This window comes from Miscanthus floridulus, chromosome 8 (assembly GCF_019320115.1).
Source record: "Miscanthus floridulus cultivar M001 chromosome 8, ASM1932011v1, whole genome shotgun sequence".
Lineage (NCBI taxonomy): Eukaryota > Viridiplantae > Streptophyta > Magnoliopsida > Poales > Poaceae > Miscanthus > Miscanthus floridulus.
Genome location: NC_089587.1, coordinates 161,115,784 through 161,135,989, shown reverse-complemented (window position 1 = coordinate 161,135,989; position 20,206 = coordinate 161,115,784). Strand labels below are relative to the sequence as shown.

Sequence of the window (20,206 nt, the reverse complement as noted above, 5' to 3'; positions counted from 1 at the left end):
GCCAATATTTTGCTGAGTGCCAAACAGAAGGCACTCGGCAAAGAGGCCGGCGTTGGGTACCGTTATCCCCGGGCGCCTCTTTGCCGAGTGCCCAACTTTGCCGAGTGTCTGGCACTAGGTAAAGTTTGGCTTTGCCGAGTGCCTTATTTTGCCGAGTGCCAGACACTCGGCAAAGCCCTATTTGCCGAGTGCCAAGTTTCGCCGAGTGCGGCACTCGACAAAGGTGGCCTTTGCCGAGTGCCCGATATTTGGCACTCGGCAAAGATTTGAGCACTGGGCAAAGTCCCGGTTTCCTGTAGCGATGTTCGTGTGATTTCGTGTCTATACCTATGCCCATGCGGGAATTGGATACCCATGGATTATCTGTATCCGAGAGAAAAAAAATAACAAAGTATTGAATTAAGATTATATGAGCAAATAATAGAACAACAGAAATATAACAAAAAACACTATATATGCACCTCCTTATATGGCACAAGGTTTGCTAGTTGGACCACATTTTGGAACAGTACATTAGATTGGGGATGGCTTTAAATTATATTTGCATATCGGGCATATACATCACCGTAGATTTAAGGGTTCGGATAGTGCAGAATACTGTATATTCGTTCCCACCAACCTAATGGGTAAGAATTTTCTCCATTAAAATATCTATGGGTAAGTAAATTAACCCACACTCACATACCCTAATGAGGTAAAAACACATTCCCTGGATATAGGGTAGGCCCATTGCCATCCCTGGATATAGATAACACTGCATTATTCAACAAGATTTGTAAATATATACCAAGATGAATCGATTTCATCTTCTCATGAAAGCCATGAGATAGAACATTTATCTTACGCACCAAATAAGAAGGCACCAATTCCTCTCCCTGGAGATCCTCCAGTGCGGTTTTGGGAAGTTAAAACTATAAACAGGAGAAAAGAAAAGTTTTTCTCAGATGAAGTAGCTACATTATTCTATTCTATCATCAAGAAAACTCCAATCGCGAGCGGAGACGGTATATTGCTCTACAGCTTAGACGCCTGCTCAACCCCTGAAGAGTATCCGTTCAGCCATGTCTTTTGGATGTGGGTTAGCACAAAGCCCTCTGGGGATTCAGCCTGGCATAAGAAATACAGAGTTAGCATAGGCAAACCGCTGTTCTATGAGCTCCATATCTTTCACAAAACGCAACCTGTATAGAACTACAGATGTGTCAAAACAAAGAGGATGATATACCTTTAGAACCAAAGCAAGACTTGACAGAGAGCACGCACGCACATCACCTGAAAGTAGAGGGGAATTACATGTTCAAGTCAAAATTAATTGCCAACAAAGAGAATGAAATGGGTATTTGTGGAAAGCTCTGAATAATAGATGGAAGCAAAATATAAGCAGACGGTTGAAAGGGACATTAGTTATGTCCTACATTGAACAGAACCAGAGAACAAGGCATAATAATGTAACTGATACATCACATGGTTACGTGCATATGAACCAAAGCCATAAAATTATAGAACATGTTTAATAAGGGTACATGAAGGACACTGAGGAAAACCAAGAGCTCTCAAAACAATTAAATCAGTATTTTAAATTAATGATCTCTTTCACATCCTCAGCTGAAAGCAATCAACAGAACAGTTGCATGCACACCCTCGCCTCATCCCAAGGGAAAACAAGAACATTCCTTCTCTATGAACTTTTGTCTATTTATTCATGCTACTCTCCAATGTGGAGCAACACATGATACTTCTGACTAATGAAATAAAGACATTTAAACCTGCTTCTCCCGGTCGGATCTGGCCCTCCCTCTCCTCCCCTCCCCTTCTCACTACTACAGGATAGACTTGTTGTCCCGGGCGGTAACGGCCTTTAGTCCCGGTTACCGCGCGCGGAACAACGATCCCGGGACTAAAGGTGGAACCTTCAGTCCTGGGTTATCGAGCCGGGACTAAAGAGGGACTAAAGGCCCTCCAGCCGAGCAAACGTGGCCGCACCCTTTAGTCCTTTTCTTTTTCTTTTTTTTTGTTTAATTTGTTTTCAGTTCAGTTACACATATTTGTTTAATATATAATATGTTTTTATGTACGTATTCTACGCTGCTAATATGAATACACGCACGCATATAATTACATCTAATTCTCATCTCGAGCATTATTATATTCGAATAAAGTATGAAACTATATATATTATAGATATATATGTATATATACAACACTTTCATAATCTTGTTCTCGAAAATAACGATATCAATAAACATTTAATTTACATCATTGGTTCCTTAGGATCAAAGTAGAACTCGTCGTTGGGATTTAGCACTTTTTCTAGAAGATATCTTGCTATTGACTCTTGAACTGCTTTCAGATGGTCTTTTTGTATGACCCTTCGTTTCAACCATTCAGTCTTGCATTTGAAATAAAAGGAAAAGTATTAATACATATATATATATATATTTATTTAAAAATAAATAAAAAATTGATATATACGTACTATGAGGACATCTTCAGGAGTTCTTCTTATGTGTGCAGTGATAAATTCACAAACGTAGTATCCACACAAGTTATTACCTGGCTCCTGCCGCAAACACCAATGTACGAGAAGAAGATTATTCTCATCATCACACGTAAATTGAAGTACGATATAGTAATTAAACACGTGGGGAAGTATATATAGTACAACTTACTGGTATTTCAACTACATTAAGTGGTGCCTTGCAATCCTTGCGGTGTTGCCGAATAAACTCTTTTCAAACCCTGTGCGACCAATAATGTACGATCGTTAATAAATTATGGCAAAGTCTATTCAATAATAGTTGTGCACGAGAGATCGAAATTACCCCTGGATAATGTCTATCATATCTTGGTATAGTGCTCGCTCTTTTCTCAATGAGTCCAAGATTACTAACTGACTTGAGTTTAACTCAATGACAATGAGTATCCAGTGAAACCTGCATTGGTTTATACACACACGTACATGCATATAAGTTGTATTGATATTACATAAAATGTGTAGACTACATTATTACTAACACTTACTCAAAGTTGTACGGGAAAAGTATTGTTGTCTTGTCATGCTGCTTCACGAAGAACTTCATGATATTCGTCTGTGCTTCAGATACCCAGTGCTTCTTGACAATAATATCGGTTTTGAATACGATATAAGGATCAATGAAGCCAACACTGGTGTCTTGTATTCTTTGTAGCTCTAACATCTGGAATCTGTATATAAATATAAGTTACATGTGAGGATAATTATATACACGTACGCATGGAAGTGAGTTTATTAAATAAAAGTAAGAATCACTTACAAACAAAAGGAGCTAATGATTGATTTGTCCAGAGCGTCCAAGTGGTATAGTTGATGCAATTCTTCGAAACTAATATGTAAGATGTCATCGCCACGGAAGTAATGATGGTCTCTAAATCTGACAAAGATCCACTGCTCACCCCTACCACACGCCTGCATGTACCACTTGTTGAACAAGTACATTTGCGTACCCAATTCATTCAGAGCCGCAGGGTTGTACAGACTTTTGCCAAATTTATAAGTCTTTCAGGTATCAACTTCCAGGTTCTGGATTGGAGCTTTGCCCGTCACTTGATCCAAGGTTAAACCAGTTTGTTCAAAAAAAGCATTAAGGTCTTGAACCGACACTTCTCCAGAGTTGTCTGGTCGATAGACTTCTATGTTGGAACCATATTCATTAGCAACAACAAGATTTTGCATTGGTTGCTTCTGTTGTTCGAGCTGTGGGACATCCTTCCCTGATGCTCTTTTCCTTTTCTTATGTGCATCATGTGACTTCACGAGGGAGCGGTCATAGTCTGATAGTGGCGGAGGCTTACGAACTTCAAGCATCTTTTTCTTGTGAGCTTCGACCTTCTGTCTTAGCTGATCTCGTGGTATGTAAAAGTACGACTTCTCCTTAAGCTTCGCTTATCTCTGCTTTTGGATATCTATAAAAAAATCTTTCACTTTTTTGTCTTCTTCAGCTGCTATTTGCTCATCAGTCTTTTCAGGAAGTATTTCTTGAGAAATAACTCTTTTTTTTGGGTCTTCTTTGCCGCCGAGACCTTAGACGTCTTTGTAGTGCGTCGCTGTGGAGGGGGTGGGGGCGGTGTTGGAGACCGGCGTGGAGGCGATGAGGCCGGTGTTGGAGTCCGGCGTGGAGGCGTTGGAGATCATTGTGGAGGCGGTGGGGCTAGTGTAGGAGTTAGAGATCATTGTGGAGGCGATGGGGCCAGTGTAGGAGTTGGAGATCGCCGTGGGGATGAAGTCGTCTCACCCCCCGCGATGCTGTGATGAGATGGGGAATGAATGATTGGGCTAGGCTGGGGGGAGACCCTGCTACAAAAACAAGTTGTGGGTCAATTATTTTTGAAGCCAATATAAAATTAATGGAAAATAATATTTCATTCACTTTCATTCGTACCTAGGGTGAGGTAGGGAAAGCGGTGGCGCCCTAGGAATGATGATGAAGCGTTTGCGCCATTGAATAAATGTCTTCTCTGCTTCTCCTAGTGTCTTCTCCCCATCACCGCCTTCAATGTCAAGAGGAACATTGCTATAACCTTTGAGCACTCTATCGACCGAGACGCTAGCATATCCAGGTTGAATAACTTACCCATGGATTCTTGGTGTCTTCGTTCGGTCTATTGGAGATACAACCCCGACAGCCACCATGATTGATGCATTATTACCATCTAGAATGTGCAGCTCACATGTTGTTAGAGGCTCGGTAATGTCATCAACAAGGAAGCGCAACCCAGCATCACCTTGAATAACTGGCAGCTCTGTGGAAGCACAACTGCTTTTCATCTGACCAACAGGGCTAATGGTGACTCCCGGCGTTGATTGCGATTGCATTTGACTCATTGCTAGCTGCACTTGCCTCTTGATCTCCTCCTGCATTCTTGCCTCAAGAGATTTTTCTCGTTCACGTGATTCAAGCAATGCTTGCCGTGATTCATTAACAAATTGCTCCAATACATGGATTCGGTCTGCCGCCTCATCCTTCTTTCTCTAGCGGCTTCTGTAGGTATCCCTGTCTGCTGGGAATGCTTGTAGCCACGGAACCGCCCCATAGCCTCTTGTTCGACCACCGTGTTCGGGATTCTCTAGGGCATATGTCAATTCATCATTTTCTCTGTTGGGCTTGAAAACACCACTATCATCTTCTTCCCTAGCACGAGCTAGTCTCTGTGTTGCTCTCTCAATTTTTTGGCCGAAAATTAGCTTGCCAGTGTCTGGGTCTAGGCTTTCCCCATGAGCGTAGAACCAATTCTTCGCACGTTGAGGCTAGTTCTTCTCTATTATTTCAGGTATGATTCCCTTGGTAGTAATCTCTGCTTCTAGGTTCTGCCACTTGGGAATAGCACTCCTATAACCACCTGATCCCATGCGATGATGGTATTGCTTCTATTGGGCATTCTGCTGATTCCTCATCACACATTCCTCACTCTCTTGAGATGTCTTGTATTGTACGAAGTCATCCCAATGGGACTCCAACTTGACAAACACCTTAGCATTGAAATTCAGCGTTTCATTCTTCAAGATAAACTTTTTATACAATGTCTTCTTCCAACTCTAGAACAATGTTGTCATCTTCTTCATTGTCTAATCCCTCACTAGCTCCTTCAAATCATCATCTGCTTGTAATGTGAAATGCTGAGTGATATCTCTCCAAGCTAGGTTCTTGTCACGATCAGATACAAAACTAACATTAGGAGCAGATATCTTCTGCTTCCATTCACGAGCACTAACTGGGATCCTATCCCTTACAATGAACCCACATTGATTGACATATGTCTGAGCATGTGGTCTCAATGGTTTGCCGGTGTCGGTGTCGAATTCTAATATTATGAAACGGCCCTCTAATGGCTTTTTTGGCCCTCAGACTTTCCTACTCTTGCCGGTGGTTGATGTAGATCCAAAGACCGGCTACATGAGTAGAAACACAACGATTAACAACAAATATACATACGCATGCATCTATAAGAGATGATAGATAATCGAATATACCTCGACAGTATTTTCTTGCGCGACAATTTGTTGATCTTCAACCACCGGCATATTCAGGATATCCTCATAATCAGCAAAGTACTGACTCGTGTCATCTACATCCACATTGGTGCCGGCATTGATAATATTCGCCATTATGTCATCATTCAAGTTATCATCCAAAGCAGCCATTTGTATCTTCAAGATAACACATAGATAGAATTACTATGGCACATAACATAAGTACATGTGATAACACATATAGAATTACTAAATCCAATTAAATATAATAACACATAATATTTCATAAGGATAAACAATAATAAGGTATATGCTTTGGAATCGAATAAAAAACACTTTCGATCCAAAAACATGGAAATAAGTACATTGTCGACGAAATATGGTTGGCAGTCTACCCAGGGGTATGCCCAAGGTAGTAGATTGTCGGCAGACAGATGCGCAAGCCATAAATAAGACGGTGACACAAGACAAACATGAGGTTTTATCCAGGTTCGGCCGCCAAGAAGGCGTAATACCTACGTCCCGCGTCTGATTGTATTGTTGTATGTCGATGAGAGATGTTTTTTAGAGGGGTCCCCTACCCGCCTTATGTAGTCCGGGGGGCAGGGTTATAGATCTGGAAACTAATCCTAGCCAGTTACAATTGCCATAGGTGGCCGGATAAGGATTCCTATTCTAACCGACCAGGATCTTGCTTGATCGCCAAATCTGTCTTGACTCCTTGCGCGAGACTCCGAACAGGTTAGCCAGGCCGCGCGTCGTCTTTTGGTGGACCGAACCCTCTGATCTGGGCTGGCCCAAGCCTAGCCGTAAGGGTATAGGGGTTAATACCCCCATAGCTAGTCCCCGAGCACCATGTATTATGCTGCGACACGCCATTTTAACCTTCTCCGAACAGTGAGGCTTGAGTTCTTGACATCTCTGACTACCGTTGTCACCGGAGAAGTAGGTTGTCTGAAGAATGTATGGTGCTTTTAAGAAAAAAGAAAAAGATTTCCATCCTGGGAAGTGTGCCCACTTGTATTTCTGAAAAGAAATGTAAGTGCGTCTTGAAGCGTAGCGTCCTTGATCACCAGAGGCATAGGGGTCGAAAAACAAACACATTCACCGCAAGGTGAAGTGTGCCCACTTAGTCCCCGAGCCTGGTAGTAGGTGACATAGGCACGTGGTGCCAGGGTCTAAAAAGAATTCCCAGTCAAGTCAAAAATCCAATCATAATATAAGCCATACGAGATGCACCGGCAGGTGCATCGTACCGATGTAGTCCCCGAGCTTGCTGAAAGGCGAAGTATAAGCCTTGTAGCAAGGTCTAAATAAATGTCTCTCAACTGTATGTGAGTACAAATCACATGTAGCCGAGGAGAGCAGTCTCCGAGCAGTGGTCGGGACAGTTCCCGAGCACGATAGTAATCCTGAAAATCAGTCAAAGCATAGGGGTCGATTAAATAAACACATTCACCGCAAGGTGAAGTGTGCCCACTTAATCCCTGAGCCTAGTAGTAGGTGACACAGGCATGTGGTGCCATGGTCTAAAAAGAATTTCTACTAGAGTTAAGAATCCAATCGTCGTACAATCAATACGAGATGCACCGGTAGGTGCATCGTACCGATGTAGTCCCCGAGCTTGCTGGAAGGCGAAGTATAAGCCTTGTAGCAAGGTCTAAATAAATGTCTCTCAACTGTATGTGAGTACAAATCACATGTAGCCGAGGAGAGCAATCGCCGAGCATTCTTCATAACAGTCCTCGAGCTTGGTAGCGGTCGCAGCAGTCCTCGAGCATGGTAGTGGTCGGAGCAGTACCCGAGCACAGTAGTGGTCGGAGCAGTCCCCGAGCATGGTAGTGGTCGGAGCAGTCCCCGAGCATGGTAGTGGTCTAGGCAGTCCCCAAGCACGGTAGTGGTCGGAGCAGTCCCCGAGCATGATAGTGGTCGGAGCAGTCCCTGAGCACGGTAGTGGTCTGGACCATCCCTGAGCACGAGACATGCAGTGAAGAAACGAATGCCGCTTGTACTATTATTTGGTGTATTTATTTATCTTCTTACTCTGTCAAGTCCAATCTGACACGTCTGGTCAAAAAAGCAGACGGGTATAGCACGTCATACTGCCTTCTTGTCCTTTCAAGCAAACAGTCGCTTGGCACCTATAAGGAGGTGCATCAGTGTGGGCCCTCTCACACTAGCAACGAAGAGGCACGTACACTGGTAACGAAGGGGCGCATATATTGGCATAGATCTTGAGGTTGTGAAAACAACCGTCTACGGCGCGTGCGCACGTCTCCCAAGAATCTCAGGCAGACAAAACGGTAGAACTCTTGGTTATTTATAATATAGAACTGGTAAATTACTTTTTACCGATCCCCATTATCATTCGCCGCCGCAGCCTTCTTCTTCCTCTTGCCAACCCTAATACCTCTGAAATCATCGCCAATCACCCCTCCACCGCATCCACCTCCATCAACAAGGGCGGATTCATGGCGAAGAGTGACGCCCAGAAGAAAGCCGGAGTCATGGCGAAGGAGTGGTGGAAGTCAAGAAGCAATGAGCAGACCATCGAAGACCTCGTCACCATGGGAGTACTCCACAACAAGGAACTCACGGGATGGCGCGCGCCGGAAGGAGAAGGGTACCCCGATCCACAACCATGTGAGATTGTGGTTTTCGAAGATTTCTTCAAGCGGGGTTTTGGGGTTCCAGTGCACCCTTTCCTTCAGGGGCTCTGCTTGTATTACAAGATTGGGATTTGCAATCTGCATCCCAACTCGATTCTTCTTGTCTCCACCTTCATTCATCTTTGCAAAGCATATGATGGCTTCCAGCCCCATTTCGACTTCTTTCGCCATCTTTTCTATCTGTGGAAGAAAGGAAGCGGTGGCTCGAAGATAGCCGGAGGTGTGTACCTCAATCTGCGTGACGGGATGAAGGCCCAATACTTGCACTGCCCTTGGAACACATCACTGGAGGACTGGTACAAGAAGTGGTTCTACATCCACGAGGAGCCGAACACAATCACATTGTGCGACGTGGGGTTCATTCCGGAGAAGAAGAACAGCTGGTCAGAAAAGCCCGAGCACCTAGAACAGATCCAAGAACTAATTGGGTTGATCCCATGGAGGAAATTGGACGGTCCGAGCGTGGTCAGAAACTTCATCAGCCGAAGGATCTAGCCTTACCAGAGGAGGGTACATCCCAGCTATGAGTACCAAGGTAGCACAGACCCAACTAGGACTAGGCAAGAGGCGCTTGATAAGATAAAAGTCAAGGCTAGGATTGGAGAGCTATTCAACTTAGCTGATCCAAATTATGTCAGGTTGAGCGACATCGAGCACGCTTTTAAGCTAGCCCGACCTCCCCCAAAGGTAAATTATGCTGCCTTGTACCCGTAGAGTTATGTTGTAACAGAAACTCACTGTGTTGTCGCCTTTATGTTTCCCCAAGTAATGGCCGTGACAGAGCAGCAGTGTTCGTGTCTCCACCCCCTGGTGTGGATTGGCCGCAAGTTGCTAGCCCAACCGCCTAGACCAGCGCCAGGATCGAAGATGTCGACTGGGCCGTACTCGGGGTTGGGGAGGAGGCAACAGCCAGGGCTGCTGGTAAGTGGCCGGCGACCAGCAAGCGTCGTCAGGCCATCTTTACACTGTCAGATGATGAAACAGAGGATGCAGACATCTTCCGACTCGTCCCTTGAAAGAGGAGGAGACAATAGGAGTCGACAGAGCAGGGTGGCTCCTCCATGCCAGTGGGACTCGCATCACCGACCACTGCAATGCAGAGGACAAGCAACAAAGGGGTCGATCATCATGCCCTGACATCGATACTGGTCATGGAAAGAGACCCGGTGGCACCCGCAGAGCACGTGGAGCAAGCACGGACGAAGAGATGCGCCTTCGCCACATCATTCCGTGCTTCCAAGCTGTAAGTATTTGTAACCTTGATGTAAGCTTACAATTTATATTGAATACTATTGTCTTCTGAACTTATCTCTGATATATTAGGTCGGCATCCATCGAAAATCCTGACCAACTAGCCGGGTGCGGCATGGCTCCGCCAGCAATGGTGGAGAAAACTGCCCAGCAGCTGGCTATGGAGGAACCTATAGCAGAAAGTCCGCCAGAGCCTTAGCATACGAGCGGCCAGACGAAGTCCCCGAGCAGTTGGTCGAGGGGAGAGCCGAGCCAAGTACAAGTGCTCCAAGCACTAACCCTGTTGAGGGGAATACTTCGGCGCCAAGGGTATCAGACCAAACCGAGGAGCAGCAGCCAGAGGTGGCACAGAGCATGTTTGCCGATGCTACGGCCTGTGGGAAAGCCATAGTGATCGCAGAGACTGCAAACTCTAGACCAGCGCCGCTACCCGAACAAGAGGCCAAAGAGGACGAAGTAGAAGAGGTCCTGGGCCGTCCCTAGGACAAGCGACAACATGTATATGTGTTGCGCTGGTGGAATGATCAATGGGTTATGCATGAGGAAATCCCAGAGGTCGAAGAGACCATAAAAGTTGAACGAGCGGCAAAACGTCTGGTGACGGAAGTCTAGGTAAGTTTGGCTCGACCACTTGATCCTGCTATCCAGTCAAACTGTCTGACTTAGCTTTTTTTTTACATGCAGGACTTGATGAAGACCACAAGGTACCAAAAGAAGTGCTTCGACTAGATTGAGGGGATCACAGCAAGCAATAGAGAACTGGCGGCCGAGGTGGAACGCTTGCGCCACCAACTTGAAGCCACCGACCAGGAGAGGACGGAGCAAGAGGCACAGAACCAGAACCTGGTCATCCAGCTCAGTAACAAAGAGCAGGAAAAAACAAGTAAGTTGTCACTTTATCACAGCAAGTGCATGACACATGTTGTTGCATTGTTGGTAGTAACAGCTGTAGTGCAGTCTTAGAAGCCAAAGTAGTCCGTCTCCAAGAGGAGAATAGCCGTGTGGCCGTAGAGTGTGGTCGCCTGAAGGAGGACAACAAGAAACTGGCGCACAACCAGTCGCAACTCCGGGACCGCACAACCAAGATGAAGGAGGAACTGAAAAGTAAGTGTTCCAGACCACCTTGCTCATTTTGTTGCCCACGTTATCTTGTCGTGGCATGACATTTTAATATCTTGTGCGGTTTGTAGTTTTAAAAGTCAATGCCAAGAAGCATCTGGAAACCGTGATAAAAGATCGTGATGGCTGGAAGGCACGATGCCTAGAGATCACCGAGGATCGGGACACATGGAAGAACCGGTGCCAAGAAGTGGCAACTGGCATTTTGCCCATCCTCAACCTTATCGACCCAGCGCTTACAGAGGAAGCGCCGTAGCTCGGACTGGTCGAGAGATGTCAAAAGGCATGGGAATGGTTCCAAGAGTTCATGAAGGAGGCGGGTGAGTACACAGGCGCACATGTGCTAATCATGGTGCGTGCCCACTACCCCCTAATCGATCTCAAGCGCCTAGAGGCTGGGTACCCGAAGGAGGTAAATCCAGACAAGGCTGAGGAGCTTTGGATGACCTAGCTGGACCTGTCTTCAAAGATAATTGGCGATATTAACCTGTGTGGAGGTGGGACAGCACCTATACAGGGTACGCCATCAACAAGCCAGCTGGAAACGCCATTAGTTGTGAGCCAACCGGCGAAGCCTATGGTCTCGACCAGCCAGGCATCGGCGGGGCCATCCTCTTCAGCTCGACCAGTACAAGAGTCCCCGAGACTCGAGCGGGATGTCGGAAGTAGCGAGCAGCAGGTGCTGCGTGCCCCGACCAGCCAACAAGATAGGATAGAGCTGTAGAAGAAGGATGTAGTTGTGTTATTGTAAACTTGTACCTCTTTGGACAAGCTTGTAATAACGTAACTGTATATCATTATAAGCTTGTTTGTTTTGTATAAAACGTATTTAAGCTTGAAACTCGTGTTGGCGTAACTAAGTGAGAACATGTTAGCATTCTGTTTAGTTGTACCAGTTTACTCGACACGTCATCCTAAAAAGTTTGTACGGCCTTGATTTGGCATGTGGTCGGAGTGTGAGGTGCGTGACCTGTGCACACGTAGACGTGAACAAGTCAAACCAGGGGGGACCTGCTGATCACCCATAGTGTAGAGAGCGGATCCCATACACGCTTGAGAGGAACCGGAGACAGGGCCTGCTCCGAAAACCCATGAAGGAATGGTGGTCGGCTTTGACTGGCTAAGTTAGAATAACCATAAAATTCGAAGTGACACAATCATAGTGGTCGGAGAAATCATAATAGCTTTATTAAATTAAATCGAAAGTACAAGAGGACTACATATCTCAGTAGTTAAGCATAGAAACGCCTAAGCTTGTTGATGTCCCATGAATTTGGTACGTCCGTACCGTTCAGGTGAGCTAACCTGTAAGACGTTGGTCGTGTGACTTCCTTGATCATGAAGGGCCCCTCCCATGGAGTTGCAAGTTTATGGACACCAGCCTGATTCGTCTTCCACTTCAGGACCAGGTCCCCGACCATGAAGAACCGCTCTTTAACGTTCTTGTTGTAGTACCTACGCAAAACAGCAAGGTATTTGGCTGTACGTACGCAAGAATCGAGCCACTTCTCTTCTGCACTATTCACTTCTAACTCCTGTACTTCATTGACCTTGCCTTCGTCAAAGTTCTCTACCCGTGCTGATCTGAAAGCTATATCTACTGGGAGGACAGCCTCAGCGCCGTAAACCATAAAGTATGGTGAGACGCCGGTGTTATGACTGGGCTGAGTTCTGAGGCCCCAGACCACGGCTGGTAACTCTTTGAGCCATCTTCCGGGAGCTTTGTCATTTTCTCTGTACATCCTCTTCTTCAATGCGTCCAAAATCATACCGTTTGCCCGCTCAACCTGTCCATTAGCTCTAGGGTGTGCCACCGAGACGTATTTTACTACTATGCTCCTTTCATCGCAGAAGTCCCAAAAAGCGTTCCTGGTGAACTGAGTACCCAGATCAGTGATGATGCTGTTGGGTATGCCGAAGCGGTGGATGACCTGGTCAAGAAATGTAACAGCCTTTTCTGAGGATGCCTGTACCAGAGGCATGTACTCTATCTACTTAGAAAATTTGTCGATCAGCACAAAGACACATGTAAATTTCCCAGGAGCCGGTTTGAAGGGCCCGATCATATCCAGTCCCCAGCATGCGAAGGGCCAAGAGGCTAGTATTGTCTAGATCTCATGTGCTGGTATGTGGATTCTCTTGGTGAAGAACTGACAACCCTCACAGTGCTGGACTAGCTTCTCTGCATCAGCTACCGCTGACGGCCAATAGAACCCCACTCAGAAAGCCTTGCCGACCAGCGTTCTTGAGGCTGCGTGGTTGCCGCAGGAGCCGGAGTGGATTTGGTCCAGGAGATGTTCACCATCCTCCTGGGTTATACACTTCATCAAGATTTCCTCCTTTGCGTTCTTGCGCCATAACTTGCCATCGACGAGCAGATACTGCTTACTGCGACGCATCAGGCGCTTGTTTTCTGTCCGATCAGTGTAACCGCTGCCATCTGTTAGGTACTTGATGAAAGGTTCTCTCCAGTCGGGCTCATGCGTGGTCGGAGGTGGCTCAGTGGTGCTCGACACCGGAACCGTAGCCACCAATTGCTTGTCTAGAGGCTTGTCGACCATGGGATCTTCCTCCTCGATGGAAGGCGTGAGCAGGTCTTGGATGAATACACCATGTGGGACTTTGGTTCGGGATGATCCTAACTTTGACAGCGCATCTGCTGCTTGATTTTTGTCCCGGACCACGTGTGTGTACTCGATGCCATAAAACCTACCTAATCGCCTCCTTCTTGTCGTGAGTGAACCGTCATAGCTTTTGCTTGATAGGTTTGGCCTTGCCGTTGACATTCAAGGAGTGCTCGATCAAGTTTCGAGGTACACCGGGCATGTCAGCAGGTTTCCATGCGAACACATCCATGATGCTCCTCAAGAACCTGACGAGCGTGTCTTCCTATTTGGGATCTAGGTTGGCCCCGATAAGGGCCGTTTTGCTGGGATCGCCGTCGACCAGCTGGATCACCTTGTGCTCCTTGGACTTGGTGTTCTTGCATGGAGCCTCGAGCTCTGGGATCTCTAGGTGGTCGGCCGAGGTCTTCTTGGCGTCGAGTATGGTCTCGGCGATGTGAATAGAGAGGTCATGAGCCTCTGCTACTTTGAAGCTATCATCCTCGTAGGTATAAGCTACGTATACGTTGCCCCTGAGAGTTAGAACTCCTTTCTCAGTAGGCATCTTCAACACCAGATACCTGTAATGAGGTATGGCCATGAACTTGGTGAGCGATGGTCGACCCAGGATAGCATGGTAGGTGCCATCAAAGTCAGTGACCATGAAGTTGACGTAGTCGGTGCGGAAGTGGTCTGGGGTCCCGAACTGCATAGGTAACATGATCTGCCCAAGAGGTGTAGAGCTCTGTCCGGGGAGAACACCCTAGAACTGTGCCTCATATGGCTTGAGATCCGCCTAGGTTATCTTAAGGGTCGGCAGACTGTTCTTGAACAGTATATCGATGGAGCTACCGCCGTCAATCAGCACTCTATCGAATTGAACTTTGTTGATACAAGGATCGAGGACCAGGGGAAAATGTCCTAGTTTAGGTATTGCGGCCCATTGGTCTTTTCTGCTAAAGGAAATCTCACGGTGAGACCAAGGAGGGAGCCGTGGATCGACGATGAGGTTGTCGGTGTTGGCCACATTCAAGCAAGCGCGAGCGAGCAACTTGCGTTCTCGTTTGGTCTCAATGGATACTTTGCCGCCAATGATGGTGTGCACGTGATCGGTTGGCTTGACATACTTGTGATGGGGATCTGCGTCTTCATCGTTGTTGTCCTCGTTGCGCTGTTCCCCTGCATCATTAGGCTTGTCGGACGTATCCGGAGCCTGTTGACGCATGTAGATAGACTTGAGAACGCGGCAGTTCTCCATGGTGTGGTTTGACTTGGGATGGAGCTGGCAGGGCCCTTTCAATGCTTTGGCATAGTCTTCTTCGTAGTTACGACGTCCGCCCCCTTTTTTTACGGTGTTGACCTCGCCGTCGTCTTCTCGAGCACACTTGCCCCTGTAATCGTCACGGCGGTTACGCCGCTGATTACGTTGGTCGCGGTGGTCGCGAGAGTCGTTGCGTTGGTTGTGGCGGTCAAAATTGTCGTTTTGACCACAGTTGCCGTGGTAGTCGTCACGGTGTGGGGGGTGGTCAGAGCACGGAACCCTTGCTACTTCTTCGATAATTATCTTTTTAGCATCGTCGGCATCCACATATTTCTTAGCGGTGGCCAGGAGCGCTATGACTGATTTAGGCCTCTTGTGAAGGAGCTTGTCCCTTAGAGCGTCGTGGAAGCGGAGGCCAGTGATGAAAGCCTCGATTGCCTCACTGTCGGAGATTGATGGGACCTTGATGCGCATCTTCGAGAAACGCCGAACGTACTCGCGTAGCGGCTCATCTTTCTGATCTCAAATCCGCTACAGATCATATTTGTTGCCGGGTTGCTCGTAAGTGGCAATGAAGTTGTCGATGAAAGCTTGCTTGAGTTCTTGCCAGGAATCGAAGTAGTTTGTCGGCAAGCTGACCAGCCATTGGTGACCTGCATGACCAACAGCGACTAGAAAGTAGTTAGACATGATGTGCTCGTCAGCCATGGCTGATCTGCACGTGGTTTTGTAGAGCATGACCCATAATTCGGGGTTCTCCATGCCGTCATACTTCTGAAGTTTTTCGAGCTTGAAGTTCTTGGGCCATATGACTTGGCGAAGGTGTGGAGTAAACTGCTTCAAACCTGGTGGGCCATGGGTAGTATCATATTCCATACGGCAATAGCTTTCGTGGGATGCCCAATCATTGGCTCTCTGGTTGATGTGATCGCGCAGATCACGTCCTCCGAGGTAATGGTGGAGATCGTTATTGCCATCGCGGCGATCTCGGTTGCCATCTAGATTAGCCCTGCGACCGTGGTTGTCGCAGTGATTATCGTGGTTGTCTCGGTGGTTGTCGTCCCAGACATTACGGCGGTTGTCCTCCCAACGACGGTTGTCATCTCGACCACCATCATGGCCAATGTTTCTGCCTTGACGGTTGTCTGATGGGTCATTGTTGCGCGAGCCACATTGGTTGGGTGGTTGTGAGCGACTTGAGTACTGGCGGCTGTGGCTTGACTCGACTAAGACAGATGAAGCCCGGGCTTGATTTACAATCTCTGCAGTCTGGGCCATAGCAGCCGTCAGATAGGCTTGTATTTCATCACGAACTGCCTGAGTTTCCGGCGTATTGGGTAGCCGTTGCATTGTCGCCATAGCAACAGCTATGTTGGCGCTTGGAGTCCTGAAGACCTGTTTGTCCCCCACCCTATCAAATGCATTGTTGAGGTCACGTGGCTGGACCCTTATGCGCCGTGCCTCCTCTTCTGCTTTGGCTTTGATTTGTCAGCGATTAAACCAGTCAATATTGCGTGCTTCGCGTGCAATCCTTTCCTGTTCTATTTCGCCGACTGCTGGTGGTTCGTCATTACTGACAACATTGATCAAATCCCCTCATCTTGGTGGGAAAGACGGGAATTGTGGGAACCCCGGGACGTGGTCTGGGATATCCAGATCGTATTCGACGCCTTCATCATCGTGGTCGGAGGCATTAGATGCGATGCCAGACGAGGAGCTGGAGTCACCCTCTTAGACTGTGTGGACGGATCCTTCTTGATAATCCTCAATCCAGATCATGTTGACAAAGTTGCGTGGCTTCGGCCGAGGTCGATGTATGAAACACAGATCCGAGCGGTGTTGTACATTATACGCGTAGTTGGAGGTAGCGTTTTGTAGGCCGTAGGGCTAGGCCTGGTAGTTCTCCATCGAGGCCTCATACTCGGAGAGCTAGAGACCCATCGCGGAGGCTGGCCGGCGACAAGCGGAGCGCCCTTCAGGAGTAGATATGACCACAAGATCTGTACCAAGTCGTATAGGATGACTGGCCCGAGCTGGTCGGGTAGATCTGTTGTGGAAAGCGGTTACCTGCTCATTAGGTCCACTTTGAATTGAACTTACCAGAGCTAGGGTTTCAGCAAGTTTGGTGCCGACCCGATCGAGGGAGTCGAGCAGGTCGGTGTTGTCGATCTGCTTCCCTTTTGTGGTAGAACTGCCTAATCTAATGCCTCACAGGAGTGCTCGTCTTCCATTAGACACTAAGCACTCGAGGGAGAACACCAAATTACTCGGTTCCGTCGGGCACACCCCAGGGGAGAACCCGAAAATCCACATTTTTGCCATCAGGATCACAAATGAGAGAATAAAGCTTACATCCTTCTTAACCATTTCTTACATTACTTTACATGTACATCAGAATATAACGTTTATTAATATAACAGCAGAATGAAATCATATTATCAGAGTTATAAATAATTTAATTGAACAGCGGAATAGAAACATGTGATCAGCATTACAGCGGAAATAAATATCTAATCATGGCATGATGAATTATTGATATATAGTAACTATGACAACAGATTGTAAAACTTTCTTTTATAAAAGCATTTAGTGAGAGTTATAAATAAAGACTACGATCGCAGCGTAAAGGAAATCCTCTCTGAGCCCACCAGGAGGAATCCACACACAAAGGTCAGCTCAAGCCTCCACCTGTTACCTGCAACAGGGGGAATAAAACCCTGAGTACTCAATTGTACTCAGCAAGACTTACCCGACAGGAGAAAAGAAAAGACTCCAAGGATATGCAAGGCTATCTGGTTTGTGGGTTTATTGCATTTGTAGGAAGCATTACTAAGCGTGCGTCCTTATGTTCGATTTTTATTAATAGCCGCATTGGTTCATTAACTAACCATTCTATATAAGCACCTGTGCTACTTTTAAGCAGGTGGTAAGCAATCAGATTTTCTTTGTCCATCTTCCATCTTTCATCTTCCAGTTCTTACTACGATGCTAAACTACAGACAAGCCGTACCGGATAGCCTGGCGATTCGCGAATCAATGCCCCCAGCTAGGTACCCCGAAAACACATGCCCCGCTTATACCCCGGGCATAAGCAAGACCAACCCATCACTCTCGTGTCTCGGGTGTCTAGGTCCCCGTCCAAACTGGGACTCCAAGCCCCCGCCCCTGAGTCCCGGACTCAGTACAGTGCAAGGACCTCCTCCACCAAAACAAAACCCTGACAGTCGGTCCAGAAAGAGCCAGATCCGTGACAAGAGAGCAACAAGTCTTCCAAGCGCCCATACACAAGTATGTGCTCGAGATAATAAGTCTGTGACCTGCCTAGAGTCATATGCAATGATCGGTCCTTAACCGACCAGACAGGGAAAAACGGTGTAACCAAGCTATGACCCGCCTCTACGGCGACACAACTTCTTACACCCACCAATACCCAAACCACATCCCTGCCCGGTCACCATTTTCCTTTCCACCATTTTATATATTTTCCGAGTGATAGTAATCCAATAATATATTTCCTATCTCTCGCAAGTGACAGGCAATCACTCGACTTCTACCGGAGTCTTGTAGCATAGCAATCTACACGATCCTATCATACTAGTAAGACTCATAGGATAAAGATATATATATATATGCATGTGGGTTTCATTCAACTCCTTAAAACTTAATGCACAAATATAATTTAAACTGTAGAAAATAGGGGTTATGCACCGGGGCTTGTCTTGGTAAGATATATTAAAAAGTTAGTGTTTGCATCTTTAGATCATCCATCATCAACTGGATAGAAGCCCATTGCATCATCTCCCGGAGAGAATACCATTACACCATCTTCGGATTCCCAATCACCCTTCGATCGATCCGTTGATCCATCATCGTACCTATATGATATGCGTGCGATGCAATGCAAAGATGTAATTAATCAACTGCAATCGTGACTCGTATAAATACGCTCTACGTCTCTCAAGTGAACGAGCTAGTTCTAACAACGACCGTACTTAGGCTACATATCCATGTTATCGCATAAGACGTTATTTCTCAACAATTCTTTAGTTATATAAACCAAGGTGTTTCATTATTTTATTCTATCGATTTAATCAGTATTCAAAATAAGACATCATTATCTATTTAGCAAACTAATTATTCCAGAGCTACAAAATTATGGTGAGCAGCTAATATTGCTAGGAACCTACTATAAAGATTTCGGATCTAATACTATTACCAATTTGTCAGGAAAGTTCCTACAAATTTATATTTTGCAATATTAAATATCTTAGATTAATTATATGACTTCCAAAAATATCATCGAACTATGTGAACAAAATATACTAATAGGTAGAGCATGATTTTAGAAGACTAACAAAATTGGTTTGGCATTTTAATGATTTTTCTACTATTTATTTTCAAATTTGGAAGAGCACTGACTTAACAAAAACTAACACAAAAAGAGTAAGGGCCCAAGCGGCCGGCTCGGCCTGCAGACAATCACACGGCCTACTGGACGGACACGGCCCAGCGGCGCAGCCAGGCCAGCAGCGTGGCAGCAGACCGGCCAAGTGGCCCACGGCGCGGCGGCCCAAGGCGCGGCAGCAGGCCGACCAAGCGCCCGCAGCGGCCCAGCCAGGCTGCATGAGGCCGGCCCAGGCGGGCAAACATGGTCCAACATGACGTGGTGGCGGCCTACTTACGAAACGACCCCTACACTTTTCTCTAATAAATCCTAGGTCAATAGTACTGTTCAATGAGTCATGTATTTTGCAGAAAACACCCTGCGTATTTCTATTCCTTGGATTTCCACCCTTCCTCACCTTGCTTTCTTCTTCCATGAACAGAGCACGACAAAGACCGTGGCTGACGGCGCCTAGAAACCGCAGGCCCGACGTGGATCCGAGGACCGCGGCGTGCTCGCATGCGGCATGGCATAGCCATGGTGTGCAGCAGCATGTAGAGGAGGTGTGGGGCTATGGTGGTGTGGCTACGGGCGCATGACAACGGACGAGCAGCGTGCACTCGTAGGGAAGGAAGAAGGAGGGTGTGACAGAACCGCCCAATTTATACAAGATCAAGTATGGTTGTCCCCGCTAACACGTTAACACACCCATACTTTCACTCATATAAACCCGGTAGTCCGCCGAGTGTCCCGAAAGACCTCGGTAAATCAACATCACAACCCAGATCGCGTGATTAAGCAAATACACATCACATACATCGGGTTGCAGCGGAAATAATGTTACAAAGGGTTAACAAATAATAGTACAAGTTTGGGTTTCAAAACCGCTTAGTGAAAACAACATAGCTTTCA

The 20,206-nt window shown here is 46.6% G+C and overlaps 1 protein-coding gene and 1 long non-coding RNA gene across 2 annotated transcripts in view; both read right to left on the bottom strand.

Annotated features, from left to right (window-relative positions):
• Positions 1-736, bottom strand: part of LOC136470085 (glutathione S-transferase Z1-like) — a 2,728-nt gene extending 1,992 nt beyond the window's left edge. The window contains exon 1 of the mRNA XM_066468045.1: positions 686-736. Coding sequence (XP_066324142.1) covers positions 686-736 — 51 coding nt within the window. The remainder of the gene's footprint in view (positions 1-685) is intronic.
• A 19-nt stretch (positions 737-755) lies between these two features.
• Positions 756-1,767, bottom strand: LOC136473866 (uncharacterized). Its single transcript, XR_010762768.1, has 2 exons — positions 1,226-1,767; positions 756-1,107 (listed from the first exon to the last, which is right to left on the bottom strand). It is a non-coding gene; the product is annotated as an uncharacterized lncRNA (long non-coding RNA).
• Between the last annotated feature and the right edge of the window lie 18,439 nt (positions 1,768-20,206).